The sequence below is a fragment of the Zootermopsis nevadensis genome, unplaced genomic scaffold (genome assembly GCF_977971745.1).
Source record: "Zootermopsis nevadensis isolate Lab colony 2312 unplaced genomic scaffold, Znev_1.0 Znev_ptg000023l, whole genome shotgun sequence".
In the NCBI taxonomy this organism is placed as follows: Eukaryota; Metazoa; Arthropoda; class Insecta; order Blattodea; family Termopsidae; genus Zootermopsis; species Zootermopsis nevadensis.
The window spans coordinates 5,053,272-5,071,794 of record NW_028259155.1 but is presented as its reverse complement, the minus strand read 5'-3'; the positions used below and the strand labels follow the sequence as shown (position 1 = coordinate 5,071,794).

The 18,523-nt window shown below is 36.6% G+C and overlaps 2 protein-coding genes across 5 annotated transcripts in view; both read left to right on the top strand.

The window, feature by feature from the left end:
- Positions 1 to 141: 141 nt before the first annotated feature.
- On the top strand, positions 142 to 6,080 carry LOC110831137 (omega-amidase NIT2). 2 transcript variants are annotated; one of them, XM_022066799.2, is made up of 6 exons: positions 142 to 430; positions 1,825 to 1,971; positions 2,691 to 2,875; positions 3,362 to 3,530; positions 4,356 to 4,589; positions 5,595 to 6,080. In XM_022066799.2, the coding sequence occupies exons 1-6, from the start codon at positions 418 to 420 to the stop codon at positions 5,681 to 5,683; spliced, it is 837 nt and encodes a 278-aa protein (XP_021922491.2). In that variant the 5' UTR covers positions 142 to 417; the 3' UTR covers positions 5,684 to 6,080. The 2 variants fall into 2 exon arrangements, with proteins under 2 accessions (XP_021922491.2, XP_021922490.2); XM_022066798.2 differs by lacking the exon at positions 142 to 430 and adding an exon at positions 450 to 604.
- A 223-nt stretch (positions 6,081 to 6,303) lies between these two features.
- Positions 6,304 to 18,523, top strand: part of LOC110831136 (uncharacterized) — a 162,661-nt gene continuing 150,441 nt past the window's right edge. The window contains exon 1 of one of the 3 annotated variants that reach the window (XM_022066792.2): positions 6,304 to 8,108. The gene's annotated coding sequence lies outside the window, so the exon portion shown is untranslated. Of the gene's footprint in view, positions 8,109 to 12,063; positions 12,161 to 14,291; positions 14,410 to 18,523 lie in introns of those variants that run through there. The other 2 variants (XM_022066789.2, XM_022066791.2) reach the window with 2 other exon arrangements.

The following is an 18,523-nucleotide window of genomic DNA, read 5'->3' as shown; positions in this document are numbered from 1 at the left end:
TGGCGTTGTTTAAATTTTGGCTTTTTCGAGTTCTTTCTTCGAATTCTTAAGGCACAAAAAAAAAACAAAGAAGAGATTTGCATTATCTAATAGGTGTGGAGCTTGATAATATTGTTTTCCTTTGGAGAGGTTTGTGTATTAGCTAGACTCCGCTATAAGAAGTTTCATGTCTGATCATTACAGACGAGTGTTTTTGTTATTGTTCTTCATAAAATTTAAGATATTTATGAAGAACGCAATAACAGAAACATCTGTGCCAATAGTAAGTGAGAGGTTTTGCTTGAAGAGTGTGGTATCATAGTGACTTCGCTGCATTCTTTCTCGCTCTGGATAACCTTGGGTCATGTGTAAAACAGATAAACGTAGTGAAAGAATACATGCCAAATTGATAAGAAGTGTAGAATTGTGGTGGAAAGGATGACTTCACGAAGTACGTATTATAATGTCCAATAACTCATTATGTTATCATAATCGAGCAGTTCTTTATGCAGAACCATCCATTTGGACTATATAGTAGTTGTCTTTGTAAAATACATACATGTCTTGCTATGTTTTAAGTGAAGTGATTTTGTGAAAAATACAGTGAACATGGGTCCAATTAAAGGTTAAGACGTCATTACAGTTTGAAAGTAAGGTAAAGACATACCAGAAATAAGGTTTTTAATGAAGAATTTTTTTCTCAATGTTAAATAAGTAGTGTTTAATAATGAAACATATTACAAATTTCACAATAGGTTGCCACCAGTATACAGAATATTGCAGTGTACGTCACAGCAATGAACCATGCACAGATGTGAAGTTATTATGATTTTTTTTTACTAAAGCCTGTTATTTCTGGTACATCTTTATCTTTAAAAATTTCATACCTCTTAACATTTACAATTTTCTCCCAAAATTACTTGATTAATGTATATATGAAGTTTGCAGACTTATGAATCACTTTGTATATTGTATATCAATGTAGCCTGAGCAAATTGAGGTGCAGTTGGCGATTGCACATTTCGGAACAAATTGTTTAATAACTGGTGCTTGCTTTTGTATTGGATTCTGATATATAGAATCTTGATAATTCTCTGTAGTGGTACATACTGTGGAGAGTTCCACATTTCAAAGGTACTGGTAAAATGGAATAACAATTGATATGTAGACTATCCTGAACACTGCATAGACATAGAAAGTCCTTTTACATTGTTCAGCGTCTCAGATTGATTTTGTTGTAGAGGCCTGAGCATTATATTGTTAAAGTGCATAGATATGACATAATCAAAACAATGTTTTAATGATAACATGAACTGTTCTGATTTTGTTTCATTTTGATCACTGACTAATTTCATGGAACAGAGTCCCTGTTGAGAAGGTAGTAGTACACCCAGCTAGTCAAAAATTTCCCTGATATTTATCAAATTTAGAGGCTTTTTACTGTGGTCACAAGAGCCTGCCATCGGTCCCTATCCTGACCCATATGAATCCAATCCACAATCCACAACCCCCAAACCCTGTTTTCCTGCCTATGCCTAAGTCTTAAAAGTATTGTCATCCTTTGAGGCTTTCCAACTAAGATTTTGTGCACATTTATCATCTCTCCTGTAACTGTCTCAACCAAAGTTTGTAACACAGTTCAATAGGCTTTTCTATAGGCAGTTGTTTCAGTTTATTTTGGAAATAGAAGTGTCATATTCATGCTTATTATTATACAGAAATTGTCGAACAAAATATAAGAAGGCTGTCATCTATAAATACGCCAGCTGACGATGTATTGAAGTTTAACTTCTGCCCCTTATAAGTCCCTATATTGTGAAGTGATCTGTTATTTTCTTTCTTTAGCATTCCGCCTTGCTCTGATCCAGCTTGCTGTTGGTGAAGATAAATTAGAAAATGTTAAGCAAGCTTTAAGATTCATTAAGAAGGCTAAGGAGAATGGATCACACGTGATTGCTCTACCAGAGTGTTTTAATTCACCATATGGAACAAGTTAGTATTGACTGCAGCTACAGCTTCTATACTATGATCAATACAGTTAGTAAAATTATTTGTGAAGGGGAAAATCTCCAGTTTATTTATAGTTTTCCATGTGGCAAACTGGATGTTCAAGTTCTACAAGGGTAGCGTGACAAGATGCTGGTATGCATGCATGCATGCTACACCAACATCTACATGTTTTGTGACAGTACCATGATTTATATTATAATGTGGGCCATATAGCGTAGTTAATGTTTTAGGGTTTGGACTCTTGGATAGGAGAAGCAATAAACAAATACTTAATTTTGGTTGGGAAATCTCTTCAAAAGGGACCGGTTAACGAAGTGAAAGAGACAGAGGTGAAAGGATAATATTAATATGTATGAAAGGAAATAATATTTAAAATAATGTTTTGACTCGACTGGCTGAAGTTAAGGTCCATTGGTAGGATGTAGTTTTAGTGGCACTAATTTTCAGGTTGTAATGCCATAGAGTTAATTAGTTAATAATTTAAAATTAATTTATTTACAGACCTACTTAATTTCTTTTTTGTTTGTGCCACGTGTTAAATTCCTGTAAATAACTTACCAATTGATAATAATCCCTTTATTTAATCTTAATTTTTTTTGGATATGATATGTTATTAACTTGTTACATGATATTAACAATTGTTTAATAATCAAATTATGTTAATGCTGATCATTATTATAACATTATTATTAACATTGCAGAATTTTTCCCAAAGTATGCGGAGCAAATACCATCAGGACAAACAAGCATTGCTTTGTCTGAGGCAGCTGAGGAAAACCAGGTATACCTTGTTGCTGGCTCAATCCCCGAGAAAGATGGTGAAAAGTTGTATAACACCTGTACCATCTGGAATCCATCAGGGGAACTTGTCACCAAACATCAAAAAGTAAGTTTTAGACGTAAAGCTGTCCCACTACATGCCATATAGGCATTAGAGTAGCTGAGTCATTTTGTCCTTACGCTTCTCTGTTCGATGGCGTGATTCTCGTCACGGTAGAACAACGTCGTTTCATGAGATTTGCGGTCTTCGTGTAGCAAGGACTAGGAGTTTGTATATAAGGACTCTGCTCCAAGGAAATACTTGTTGAAATGTGTAGCAACAATTTTATGCTAAAAATATAGAAGGTATCGTATTTGCAGTATTCAAGACTTTCGCGGCGAGTACAATCTTCTCGGGCAAATACGGTAACCAGGTGCCGATTGCCTGAGAAGATTTTATTGATTGTATTCACAGTTTATTTTGGAAGTTAAAATAGTCGCTTTAACCACAGGTAGAAAGTGTTTACAAATGTGTTGTACTTTATTAGGACAAGTGAAAAAAAAATGTTTATTTTTGGAAGTGAATGCGTACGTTAACAATGTACTGTTGCAGGTTCATTTGTTTGATATCGATATCCCTGGTGGTATCCGTTTCAAAGAGTCAGAGACTTTGACTGCTGGGAAAAAATTGACGATCTTCAACACCGATATTTGTAAAATTGGAATTGGAATTTGTTACGACTTGAGATTCGATGAGATGGCTCGACTTTATAGGAAGGAAGGTAAAAGTGCCTATGTGTAAAATTCTTGTGAACCGTAAACTTATTTTTATTGGTGTGACTTCTAAGTAAATTAAAGGAAAATAGTCCTGCTACACGACATGTATGCGTTTGGGGGGAGAGGAGGTATAGCTCCTACTCGTTCTTGACCTCGGCACTAGACGGGGGTGAGTGGTCAGCATCACGCCCCGGCCGTGCTTTACCCCCAGGAAAGGACCCGGTACCCATTGGATAGGAGGATGGGTGGGTCTCGGAGCCGGTCTGGCCCCAGAGGCTAGAGGAAAAATCCTCTGCCCCCGTCGGGGATCGAACCCTGGTCGTCCAGTCCGTAGCTAGTCACTATACCGACTGAGCTATCCCGGCTCATCTCTTAACAAAGATGGGATAGAAAAAAAAGAGAAGTAAAATGGAATTAAACAATTTAAAATTTTCTGATCCACCCTCATACATTTGCTGCAAATTTTGGAGTCTCACAAAACTGTTGCATGTAGTAAAACCTCCACCTCTGTGATTTGTATGATTGCTGTGTTGGTAAACAGCACTAACAGAACTATAAGTGTGTTAGGTAATTAAATTTTTGAAATTGTGGTTGCCTGTAGTGGCTGCATATGAAAATTTGCCAGTTCAGATTTGTTACAGAGTGGCAGACATATTGACACCCACATGGACGTCATGCCACTGAAACGTCCTCGTCTGTTATTTTCATTTAAAATAATGACTATGCTAAAATATGACACTGAAGTGATATTTTCTTCTTAGTAAGTTCTGTGTAATATTTTGAGGTAAAAGTTGTAATTGTTTGAATAATTTTTTACTTATGTTTTTAAGGATGTGATCTCCTGTTGTATCCGGGAGCATTCAACATGACGACAGGTCCGTTGCATTGGGAATTGCTACAGCGGGCCAGAGCAGTAGACAACCAGGTTTTTGTTGCGTCTGTGGCTCCTGCACAAGATAAGAATGCTGATTATGTGTCTTGGGGGCATTCACAAGTGGTCGATCCGTGGGGAAAAGTTATCGCAAAGACAGAATTTGATGAGGCGATAGTATATGCTGATATTGGTAAGTAATTGAAGGGTATATAACACCCTCGGTGGACTAGTGGGTAGGGCACTTGCCACCGGACCAAAGTTTCGTGGGTTCAATCCCGGCTGAGGCCGATGAATTTTTAAGGGTGATAAAAATCCATAGCACGACTACCTTCGGAGAAGTAAAGTCGGCGGTCCCGTGTCGTAGATTTACGGCATGAAAAAGAACCTTACAAGATGTTTCGTAAGCAAAATTCAGCGGCCATTTCTCACCCAAGTCTCTCCTGATTTACTACTAGATGGCTCTGGCAGTCAAATCAGGATTGAGTAGAAATTGTGCAGAGGCAGTGAGCTTGCCACTCGCTACTCATAAATGTACGCTTCAAAGACCGAGAAACCTCCGAAAAAGGATACGGTGAAAACCCACGAACGGGTTGTAAAGCCAAGAAACAACAACAACAACAACAATTGAAGAGTATAGTTTGGAAATTGCGTATTCCGTTCAACAAAGTTTGGAAAAATGGATTTTTCTTTAAGCAGAATTTTAAAAAAAATTAATAAGAATTAACTTTTAGCTGAAAAGCATAATACAGATGGGGGAAAGATTTGGAACTGTTTGCTTAAATTTGTAAATTTGCGTGAATGTTTAATTTTAACTACTTATAGGTTTAATGTATTGTCATAAAATAAATACACACACGATCTCTGATATTCAGCTTTCCAGTTGTTACTTCTTTAGTAATAATGGGCTGGGAATAAAATATATTTTCCGAAATTAACTTGGGTTAATATTTATTTGCAAAAATCATCAACGTGAGATGTCAGAGATGCCAGTGCATAACAGAATTCAGTCTTTAAAATTAAATTAATTTTTCAAAAATATTTATGAGAAGAAATACAAATTTGAAGATGCTGTTTCATATGCGGTCAATGTATTTCGTTCAGCCGACACTGGTCTTCGTTTTGTAAAACTTCAGATTTTGTGATCAAATCACAGTCATCTGTTTTAATGACATTTCTGCTGTTGTTTCTGTTTCAGACTTGAAAGTTGTCGACGACGTGAGACAACAGATTCCGGTATTTGGTCAGAGAAGAACTGACTTATATGATACAGTTCGCAGGGATTAAAGGTATTTTTATGCAGTCTGTTTTTTTGGTGTTCATCAGGGCGATGACTTGTCTCCCTGACGATAGTCTACACGGCGCTACGACCGCCATGAGAACCTGATATCCTACTGTGGTGGTGCGAAGGTCAAGTGTCGGAATTAAAACATGTTAACTCTGGATATTTGTCATGAAATTTATATATTGCCTAGGAACACATAAATTGTTACGTCGGGCTTATGGTCGTTTGACATGATTTTTGCCGTCATTATTCACAGTGATATGCAACAGTGTCATATGAACCAATTATTTTCATTATAGTACAAGCTCGTTTAGTCTACGCCTTTATTACGTCGAGCGTGATCGATGTCATTTGTCGGCTGACAATAAAAAATCTTGCGATGGTAATTATGAAAATGAAGCGATGTGTATAAATCTGATTTTAACCTATGGAAACTTAGATTATTAAAGAATGGAAATATTTTTATCAGGATTTAAGGATTCTTATGAATACTGAAAAAATCTCGCAGTGTCTCCGGCAACACGTTTTATTTCTGATATTTAACTTTCTGTCTATTGATGTTTATTTTCTTTTCGTTTCTTGTGATACTACTTCAGAAATAACTTACATTCCTCAAACACCAAAAGTAGCTTCAGAATATTTTTTTTTCTTTTCAGTTTTCTGCGTAAAGTAATATTTGTGATCATCCCGTCACATTGGCGTGAACCGCCAGGTGTTTTTTTGAGACTTGTCGACGCCTTTCGTCTCTTGCCAGAAATCTGCAATCAAACATCTTATTGTTTGAAAACGTCGTCTTTAGATAATTTTACACTAGACCCGCAACGTGAGATTTCAGTACTCGCTTTCCGAGGTCTTTAAGTTGTGTGTCGCAGAAAAAAAATTGTCTTCAAAAATCTTGTAGCCTCTATCATCAGGGCAAGGACCTCTAAAACGTCGGTAAACTTCTACTGGACTATGCGGCGTTGAGACTCAGAACACAGCCATTTTCTGTTTATATGTTGTTTTTTTAAGGATGCCCATCCTATAATGGCGTTGAAGGACAGTGTGAATAACGAAGAATGAATTGGTAAGTATTTGTAAGGAAATGGTCGTGGCCTAAAATCAAGAAATGTATCAGTTATTATAGCTGGTCTCCGTGGCCGAGTTTTGAACCTAGACCTCCCGAATACAAAGCAGGAGAATAATGTTGTGTGAAGTGTACGAACCATGAAGCTAATCTCTCCCTAGATGTATTTTTCTCTTTCTTAAATCCTCATGCTACCCTTAGGAGTTCATTCTCAAATATCCTGTAAGTTCTTTTGTTAGCGTGAGTGGCAGAGTTTCACATTCATGGAAAATCAGAGGTTAAATTATAGTTTTTATAGCTGCTTTAGGTTTTAGACGGAACAGCGTCATTTAAATGATCTGCTAATTAATATATAATGCGTCGTAGGGATTTGCGTTCATAAACGAGGTACATTATGTTGTGTATTTACTGTCACGTGACTGTCGCTATTAGGTTTTTATTTGTGTGAAATATAGCTTATTCTTCATATTTACTTATGTGATAGAAATTGTCAAGAAGTCTTCGTGAAATGTTTAAATGTATCCGATATTTATTTTCAGTACTGTTAAATCTACACAGAGAAATTGTATAATTGATGCCGATAAACGAGAGTGAAACCGAGTAATGGTATAAATCACTCTAGAATTTCTTTCACTGTGGTTACAGAAAGAGTTTTACAATTGGTTTACCTTTGCGTCAGTTTTGCAGAATACCAACTAATCCAGGTTTTTTTATTGGCTGAAATTACGTAATAAAACAAAAGAATGGAGTTTTTGTTTTGAAACATACCGCCATTTTGCTTAGCTGTAGTTTGTCGATATTTATACAAGTGCTATATCTGAAACAATTTAGAAGTATTCGATAGTCGAAAATCTCTATTATTATCGTATTTTACTTTTGTGTTGTCCGTAAATTGAACTGTTCCTTCAATTTTTTTATTTGTGTTACTTGCCGTAGGTTTTGTAACAATTTCAGTTTACTACAGGTGTATTGGAATATGCTGCATCTATCCCTAATGCTTTCATATGTACTTCCTAACCTCAAAAATGCCATAGGCAAGAACACGAACTGTTTTATGTACTCAGTGTGGTCGACATTAGTTTGACCTCCGGCATGATAATTCCAGTAATTTTAGAGGTACATGAAGTAAATCGAAGACCAACATATTTAATGTGCGTCTGAATAAACACGAAATTGCGTCATTTCATACTTAAGTGTTACTTTAAGCAGGACGACCAATGGACTACAGAAATTGAGTTTCACATTGTGCTTGGAATTAAATGGAATGCTAAAAATGTTTTTAAAGAGTGAACGATCCTACACTCCTTGTAATTTGTGAATTTTCCACTGACACCAGTGTAATGGATTGTTACTGTCCAGAGGTAAGCCATTTCGATTATTTTCTTTCGTGTGTTCATATTTGAGGACGCTGAATAGGGATAATTTACTTATTTCAATGTTTACGTACTAATCAGAATATTTGAGTGAGGTTAAGTTTGTATAGACATAGACTTTTTATGTTTTCTTTAAACGAAATTCATAAATGAACGCATAATGGGAACGTGTTTGCTTGTTCTTCCGTATGTAAAAGTTCCAAAATTACTGAAAGATTTCAGATTAAATCTTACATGAAGATTTCTGTCTTCTGGGTTGTTGCGCTGTGTAGTCTGGTCGATGTTAACCAACGTTTCAGAGGTCATACTGCCTCCGTTATCAGGGCGATGAATAATCTTACATTTTTCGTGTTATGCCCATTTGTTTGGCTTGAAATCTGCAACCACTGCTATTTAGCGTGCTACATTTTCATTAATAGTTTTGAACGTTCTTTTTCAAACCATTTATGCTATTTTAACTAGTAATGAATTTTTTTTTATATTTTCCCAAATCTTCCGATGTCCACATTATCATCAAAGTTTTCTAAACATGGGAACTTTGTTAAGATTTTGACCCAATAGTGTACCTGCATATCAAAACTTTTTTATGCTTAATTTATTTACAGATATTCTGTCTCTACGTTTTACAGTGACAACATAGTGAAGTGTCGAAGATAAGTTCTGTCATTTTTCATCAGTTACGTGATTAGTCTGCCTTTTTATCAGTAGAAATCAAATTATAGTTATGAATCTTACCTTGCGGGAACACTGCTATTGACAAATAGATTTTTTGTCGTTGACAGGAATCGAAGGTTTGCCACACGAGTAAGTTTTTCGAAGTAAAAATAAAAATTAAACATTTGAAATACACTCTTCACTTGTTTACATCACTTTACAACAGCACTTCCGTAAGTTAGTGTAATAAAAGTCCTGAAGTGAAGAGATATCTTAATAAGACATTCGTGAACAGATAGATAAATTTACGCTTTTAACCTTTATTGGTGGTAAATTATTCCATAAACCATATATTTTATTATACTCGGAATCTCAGAAGAATGATGGAAAAATAAAATAATTTTTTGATTGATGGTAAATTGCTGTTTGAAATGGCGTAGTTCACTAACGTTTATTAACGAATTGATGTTTGTCGTCTGGTATAGATGGTTCCGCCAGCTTGAGGCAACTGCCTTTTCAAAAGATTCTTCGAAATCATTAAGTGTTCAGCGCCACATGGTCTCAACGTCTAAACAGAGTGACTTTTCTCGTCTCTTAGAACATTATCTCTCTCACTAGGGAGATGTTACAACCCCCTTGATTGGTTATCAGTTCCGTCGACTGAAGAAAATACTTAGTTTGACTTGAGATTTCTCTGAATGCTTAAGTCCTTAACAGATACATAGAGTACGATAAGACACCTGTATTTGGTTAATATACCTGTCGCCAACACATTAAACCATTAAGTAAAGTAAAGTTTGTCCCACTACACGCCATGTAGGCGTTTGGGGGGAGTGGAGGTATAGCTCCTCTCTTCCTTGACCTCGGCACTAGATGGGGGTGGGTGGTCAGCATCACGCCCCGGCTGGCTTTACCCCCGGGTACCCATTGTAGAGGAGGCTGGGTGGGCCCCAGAGCCTGTCTGGACGCAGAGGCTAGAGGAAAAATCCTCTATCCCCATCGGGGATCGAACCCCGGTTGTCCAGCCCGTAGCTAGTCACTATACTAACTGAGCTATCCCGACTCATCATTAAACCATTAAATTCAGTAAATGATACGTCGTATCATTTACTGAAGTAACCTGTTTAAACCGAAAACTTTTGGTTTCGAAGCAAACTACAGTTAGTGATTGTACAGCGTTCCCTTAAACACAGCTTGGTTCTTCGTCGTCTGGGAAACCGACTCCTAACAGTTCCCTAGGGAACAGAAAACTAATACCGAGCTCATGTAAGTTATAATATTCTTAATGAATAATGGAGAATGTTTGATTACAGCTCTTTCATTGACCTTATCAAAGTAAATAAATTAATATCAAAATGTCTGAATGACGTATTACGTGTTCTGTGTACGATATATGTCACTTTATTCGATTATTCCAAGCAATTTCTGGAATTGTATCTTACAGAAGTCTTGTCACAAAATCACGCCTACCTACACATCTGATACATTTAGCATTATTATCTAAGGGAAATATTCTGTTCACAGGGATGTTTTGTGTTGCCAGTATTCAAATATGGCAGCCGGAGTGTCTGATAGTTTGGAAATGAGTCGACTTGCAGGATTCTGGGGAGGTGGGAGGAATTATAAAGGATTTAAAGTTTGAATAAAACAAGGTTTGTCTCGCTGAACTTTACGCATTTTAAGGCTACAGTTAAATCTGACATTTTGAAAATGATCTTATTCGATTTTGACGAAAATGGGTTAAGAACAGTTAGGTATTCTACGCTAATAGATAAATTTTTATGTATAATTCTACGCTTTGCAGCAGAGCTCGATCATTTCAGCTGGCAATTAAAACGCCCTCGTCATTATGGGCTGGGGGTTATATGATCCTGGATTAGGGTAGTCGGGTGTAATATTTGGACGTATTTCCATATGCTCATGTTCTTTTATGGGTTAATTGTAGAGGAGGAGGACCATAATAAGGGAAAATAAATATAATAATGTTTATCGCAAATGGACAAGGCGCAATGTATTCTCTGTACGGTGAACGGAATATTAAATGCTATATACATATTGTGTTATTGTCTTTATGGATATTGTATTAATACTGTTTGTGTGGCTGTTATTGGTAAGCCTGCTATTATCATTATTATTAACATGGTATTCATTTCTGATCTGAAACCAGAGGTCTGACATGACATTTTTAAAATCACTTTTTAGTAATTTCTGAACACAAATAACTTAGAGTTTATTATTATTATTATTATTATAAATCTTGTATATTTTAATGTCTTGCAGTCAATAGTAAGGACATGGTTGCTTCGGGAGTTTATGAGGTGACAGCGATACTAGCCCCACTGAAATTGTCATGACAATAAACTTTCAAAATGATCAACCAATCAACCATCTGTTGTTACATGATGATTCTTGAATTTTTTTATCGTGTAAACATCCCCCGCAAGTTGGCGTTATCCTGAGTCAGCTGAATCAATTACAAATTGTCGAAATAATTTTTCTCTGAAATCCGTCGTAATAGATCCATCTGCTTCTAGGTCTTCCAAGTGGATATCTACCTTGACGTTTTCAAACTAAAATTTTATGTGTTTATAGTTTATTATACAGGGCATGCTCATACCACGTTATTTTAAATAATTCTGTTAATAACATAATAAAGGCAACTCTCGGTTTACGAACATTTGCTATAACGAACGTCTCAATTCTTTCAAAATTTCTTAAAGTCGCCAATAGATGGAGTTTCTTATAAAATGAAATGCCAAACACGTAGTGAACATAATTGTAAGATTTATATAAATAAACTTTTAAAAATATTTTTTTTTACAATTATTATCAGATAATTATTATATGATAATTAGTACATGGTTTTAATGCTTTAAAATGGCTGCTAACGTATACGATACGTATCGTAAAAGCTCAGAAATGCAAGATACACATAACGAACAGCGTCTTGGAACGGAACTCGTTCGTAAACCGAGAGTTTCCTGTAATATTAGACTACAGCCGGGCATTACGTGGTCTAACTCCATGACTGATAGTTGATGATCTTGATGATTAGTATTTACGTGCGTAATACAAAAAAAATAACTAGTTTTCTGCTGATTCTGTTACGTCTTCTTTCTTAGGTCCAAATATTCTCCAGAGTACTTTGTTCTCAAATACTACGAGTCAACGCATGTGTTTAGGCTAGGTTTAGGTTTTTCTGCAGATGAAAGGTACAGCTTAGCTATGCGAGTTATTGTCGAACCGATCGAGTTGAAGCGGGTAGGGGTAAAATGTCCCTGAGATATGCAATGTCTTTGGTTGGCCCTTGTACTTTCTTGTCAGTTGTTATCAGGTGAAGATTGTAGTGGTTTGTGTGAGCAATAGAACACGCCAACTTGTAACTGGTAAGAAATTAATGTTTATTACGTGTTTATATATTAGTAATGGCCGTATTATTATGGATGAGGGAATAGTCTGTGATGACATGAGTTTGAATAGACTTTAAATTATTTTAAATAGTATTACTTATAAGTTGTTGTCATGAATAGTATAGCTTCGTCACAAAAACATTCTTATATTTATTTTTGTCAAGTGAAATGCAGTATCAGTATTGTTTATCCAGACATTATCAGTTAATACTGACGTTCTTACATTAGAGTCTGTTAACCTGAAGTTGTAATGTAGTAAAATCCAATATTGAAAATTCACGAATCAACAGCGAACTTTCAGTCCGTAATTCCATTTAGTAAAATTGTATTGTCTACGTTTATTTATATCCTAACGTATATACAATGCTCGATAGTGAAATTGTCCAATTAGATACCACCTAGCTACTGTTTATATTCAGAGGAAAGGCAAATATTCTACAGAAATTCATAAAACAACGCAATTAGTGAGAGAAAAATTTCCCAGAGTGAAATTATTTACGTAGAAGTTAGAAGGCCAAGTTTCTTAATTGACTGTGATTTCTATACGGAATAATTTGTCTTATTGATAGCAGATTAATTGAAAATGAATGGAAGATATATGGAAGGAAGAGTTTGTGACATTCAAGACGATATCCACGTATTTTTCCTGGAAGAATTAAGGAAAGTAATTAAAAACTGGACTTAGGTCCGAGATTTGAAATGTTTTGTTTACTGAAGTTCATCAAGAACGGTCTAAAACAAGGAGATGCTTTGTCTCCCTTGATTTTTGACTTTGCGCTAGAATATGCTATCAGGAAGGTCCAAGATAGGCAGGAGGGTTTGCAGTTGAATGGTACACATCAGCTATTGGCATATGCTGATGATGTTAATTTATTTTGGGTACGATATGAATACAATAAAGAGGAACGCAGAAGTTTTACTAGAGGCTGGTAGACAAGTGGGGCTGGAAGTAAATTCAGAAAAAACTAAGTACATGTTAGTATCTCGTCATCAGAAGACAGGCGGGCAAAATTATCTTAGGGTGGCTAATAAGTCATTTGAAAGGGTTACAGAGTTCAAATATTTGGGAACAACAATAACAAATCAAAATGACACTCATGAGGAAGTTAGGAGGAGATTAAATTTTGGAAATGCTTGCTACTTCTCAGTTCAAAATATTTTGTCTTCCCGTCTGATTTCTAAGAACCTGAAAATTAAAGTATACAAAACAATAATTCTGCCTGTTGTTTTGTATGGGTGCGAAACATGGTCTCCCACTCTGAGGGAGGAACACAGATTACAGGTGTTTGAGAATCGGGTGTTGAGGAGGATATTTGGGCCTAAGAGGGAAGACGATGGGGCGTGGAGAAAACTGCACAATGACGAGCTTAAAAATCTGTAAATCCCCCAGTATTGTGAGGGTGATTAAGTCGAGAAGAACGAGATGGGCGGGACATGTAGCGCGCATGGATGGGACAAGAGGTGTGCACCAGGTGTTGGTCGGGAAGCCTGAGGGGAAGAGACCGCTGGGGAGACCTAGACGTAGATGGGAGGATAATCTCAGGCGGGATCTATGGGAGATAGGAGTTGAAGGAAACTGGATTTTGTTGGCCCAGGACAGGGTCCGGTGGAGGGCTTTGGTTAATTCGGTGATGAACCTTCGGGTTCGGTAAGCCATCTTGTTAGTTAGTTAATTTTGTTTACTGAAGTAAGGTGATTAATTATAGTAAGTCTGAAAGGATTTGGAAGGAGTTGAGCTTGGTGTGTTTGAAAACTTCAACTTGTATTGTGTTGAATAATAGCCATTCGTTCTTACTTCGAACCGGATGTAAACAAAACCAAATGCACCGCAAGGAATTCTGTTGGTTCCACGCCGTGGAACACTAAAGCGAGCCAAGAAATAGTCCCATTTTAAGACACATTTTACTTATGAAGGATACGTAAGACACACGAAAAAATAAATAACATTGACATAACAAAACGGCTTCCAAATACATGTCAACAATACATCTTACAGTTGCACACAACAGTGATATGTGACTCAGTTTAATTGCGTAACATAAACACGCACACAGAACACTTGCGCAGAGAGATGCGCAGTGGATTAACCTTCACACAACGTAAAGTGATTCAGCCGATAGACATCGCATTGTGAGGGGAGATCTGGCAAAATACGTTCCGACACGTCATAAACCGTTGTTGACAAGATGACGACCTCTCTCGGTATGACTATTAGACAGAATAACGTAAGTTTATACCCTTTTTTAATTTGCATAACAGCCCATACTTTGTATGGTCAAAGAGGTTAGAGATATACAAGATTACAGCTTAGATCTGGCTGTAAGTCTCATGACGTGATCTGCCGTTGTCCACCAATCACAGCAAATTATTGCGCTAAGACGTCACAATACCCGGAAGAGAATTATAGAATATAGTACGTAAATCAAAAACATTACCTTCATAGGAACTGAGATAGCGAACTGCAAAGTACCTCAGCTAGAAAATAATGTTTGTAGTGTGGACATTACGTGCTGTACGGGCGTCTAACGCACAGATTTGCCCCGACTACTAGGTCGTATTTTGTTTATAACCGGTTTGAAATAAGTTTGGAAAATACAGGAGTGTACTGCATCTAACGATATTAAGAAATAAATCCTAAATTTGTGCGTTTCGTAACAAGGAATTACCGAACAAGACAACAATAAACCAACTGCTGAAATTAATATTTCCTTTTTAACGGGGTTCATGTGTAGTTGTAAGGGGTAGAGTTTTAAATGTAACAGTTAACAAACATTACGTCCTAATTGTGTTTATTTTTACGCTGTCTGCAAACTATGCGATTATTAATAATTATTTTCGCGGGGATATTTTAGTAATATAAATTGAAATGTCATTCTCACATACGCCACACAGACATCGTTTGTTCTCCTACGCACGTGTGAAAGTAAGATATTTTCTTGCGAAAAAAAACGGTATTGGCTTTCTAGGAAACAGAGAAGTTCGAAACGGACTTCTACGCGAAATGGTCTTCCTACACGCGCTAGCCACGCGGAAATATGTCAGCTGTCCCACGTAAAGCCGAGACAGGAGACTTCACAAAATGCTAACAGGCTGTTCAGGTCAGTGGAGAGCCACTTCCAAGAACAAGAAATTGAAAATAATTTTAGGCGAATTGCTGGTCATTTGAATTCTTTAGGTGTGTGGACTTTAAAATTATAAGTTTTATAGATTGTTTCGTCGTGCAGTCTCATCACCCTGATGATGGAGGCAGCAAGGACTTCTGAAACGTCTAAACTTCTACCAGACTACGCGGTACAGTATAAAGTTCCAGGCTTATATTCCTCAGGGTACAATATAAATAAGGAAACTTAAGTTTGTTGTCTTAATCATTACATGCCATGGTCCATACGCTACCAGTCTTTCCTGTGACAACAAACTCGTGTTTTGGGGTCATGTTAAAAAATGCGTAGTGTATGTGGACCCTTAGATTAGAACGTTGAAGAATTTTACCCGAATTATATCTGCCATAAAACTGAAAAAAGATGGTTCAAGACAGGATTAATTTTTGAAGTGTTAATATCGTAATGAAAATTCGTAATTTATTGACGAACTTAACAACTATCAGCTTCTAAAGGAGAAAGCTTGAAGTGGGCAGGACACTCAGAACACATTGGGTAAAATTAATTATCATATAGTTTTAATAGTAAGAAATTCAAAGGTAAGTTTTTACAGTGAGAAATTTGCCAACCGGGAGCATTTTATTGAAATTTGGTATATGAAGACGTGGACAGTATTGCATTGGTTTAGGTTAAAATGTTCTGCTTCTGTAAAAGCATTAGTCAGATCTTTGTTTACATAACATGGAGAAATACTTAATAATCTCTGTAGCTCTCTTTCTGTCAAGGAATACGAGCACAAATTATTTTAACATATTAAAAATCTGACTGAAGTTGCATTTAAGAAATTATATTTAAGTTTTGATAATTTTATACACCTGAAGATGGTTCGTTTAGAACTGAAACATGTCGTGTAAAAAGTAAAAAGTGATGTTCTAATGTAAATCGAACATATCGATAGAGAACATCATTTTAATATATTTTAAATATTTAAATGTTAATTATAGTAATATTTTAATATTTAATAGGAATTTTATTGTGATGAGACTGACAAGATTTAAACAAATATATATTAAAGTAAAATTATAACTGTTAAATTCCACTTTCTTAAAAAAAAATCATTAACTATTTATTCTGAATTTATGGATTTGGTTTGAATATCACGATAAACACGAATTATTTCCTTGATTTTTCTAACGGTGAAGTGTAGTGTTTACTTCGCGGTACGGACTGAATTCTTAAATATTATTCGAAAGATCTGAAGTAGTTATTTTATTTTCTTGGTGACTTCGTTGGTATTTTGTTTGAGGCATTGATTTTATGTAGTGTCTGAACAAAAATTTTCTTCTATTCGGTATAAATACTTCCATCAGATTGCACTCATTATACATCTACAAAAAGTAAAAGCCTAATATCTTGGTTACGCCTACAAAATTATCAGTACATATGACTAATGCTGCAAGCTACTTATTACTCTTTAAGTAATTTGAACGCTGCAAACTCTATTTAGCTTTTGTTTTTGATTAATATTCTGTTGGTGTTGTTTAACATTTGTGTGACAACTGACACGTGAGAAATACCGCAGAAGGCGGGTTAATTGCTTTATCAATAAAGCTTTCTGAGTTCAGAAAATAGATTGCAGTAGTCTCAAATAGGCCAGTAAAAAAAGATACAGATCAATTGGAAATAGTTTGCTATGTACCTTCTCTTTGATTATGTTTAGAAAAGTCAAACAACAACAAAAAATTTCAGTGAAATTGGTCATATCTGAAAGGAAGTAATAAATTAGAATGTCAAATTAATAATATTTTTCTTTGTGTTTTACGTGTTAAAATACATGCAAGAAAACCATTTGTTTATATGTTTCTAGGGACATAAACGCTCGGATTGAACGTTTGTCTCCTCCCCAACACCTCGACCAAATAGCAGTGACATTATCAAGCTGTTTTATGCGTTAAACAAACTATCAAAATGGGAATTATTTCTGTAAGTAAAAAGTAAAGCGTCCCACTAACGCCATTCAGGCGTTTGGGGGGAGAGAGGGTATAGCTCCTACTCATTCTTGACCTCGGCAACAGATGGGGTCAGTGGTCAGCGTCACGCCCTGGCCGGCTTTACCCCCGGGAAAGGACCCCGGTACCCCACGACCGGGGTTCGATCCGCGACGAGGGCAGAGGATGGGTCATTTAAGTTGCTGCGTAGAAAATAATTTAACGCGATTAGACTATAGTACAAGACTTTACATGCTTTACATTTTTAAAATAAATTACCGTATTTGTTTAAATAAACTGAGTGTGGAAAGCAAATCTAAACGCGGTGGTACGAGTATTAAAATTGAGTGACATTTGTACGAGGCGTAATCTTGCCTCAACTTCCGTTCTTCGTAAGCTCCAATTCTTGTTATTGATCGTTTTGATATAGACACGTCTTCCTGTATCATCTTCTTCTCCAGTCTACAAAGCGCTTTGGTACGTGTATATATCACAGCGGTGAGTCTGAAGATGGCTGTCTTCTGGGTTGTTGCGATGTGTGGTCTGGTACAAGTTTACCGACGTTTCAAAGGTCCTTGCTGCCTCCATCATCAAGTTGATGGGTCTTATTCAGACATCTTCATTAAAGAAATGGTTGTTTCTGGGTTGTTGCGATGTGTAGTCTGGTACAAGTTTACCGACGTTTCAGAGGTCCTTGTTGCCTCCATCATCAGGGCAATGAGTCCTACTCAGACATCTTCATTAAAGAGATGGCTGTCTTCTGGGTTGTTTCGCCGTGTAGACTGGTACGAGTTTACCGACGTTTCAGAGGTCCTTGTTGCCTCCATCATCAGGGCGATGAGTCTTACTCAGACATCTTCATTAAAGAGATGGTTGTCTCCTGGGTTGTTTCGCCGAGTAGACTGGTACGAGTTTACCGACGTTTCAGAGGTCCTTGTTGCCTCCATCATCAGGGCGATGTGTCTTACTCAGACATCTTCATTAAAGAGATGGTTGTCTCCTGGGTTGTTTCGCCGAGTAGACTGGTACGAGTTTACCGACGTTTCAGAGGTCCTTGTTGCCTCCATCATCAGGGCGATGTGTCTTACTCAGACATCTTCATTAAAGAGATGGTTGTCTCCTGGGTTGTTTCGCCGAGTAGACTGGTACGAGTTTACCGACGTTTCAGAGGTCCTTGTTGCCTCCATCATCAGGGCGATGTGTCTTACTCAGACATCTTCATTAAAGAGACGGTTGTCTTCTGGGTTGTTTCG

Bases quoted from the DNA above. Each gene is read 5' to 3' on its own strand.
- LOC110831137 (XM_022066798.2), top strand. The intron at 1,972-2,690 runs GTTAGTATTGAC...TTAACATTGCAG, and splicing joins TAATTCACCATATGGAACAA to AATTTTTCCCAAAGTATGCG. The intron at 4,590-5,594 runs GTAAGTAATTGA...TTTCTGTTTCAG, and splicing joins GATAGTATATGCTGATATTG to ACTTGAAAGTTGTCGACGAC.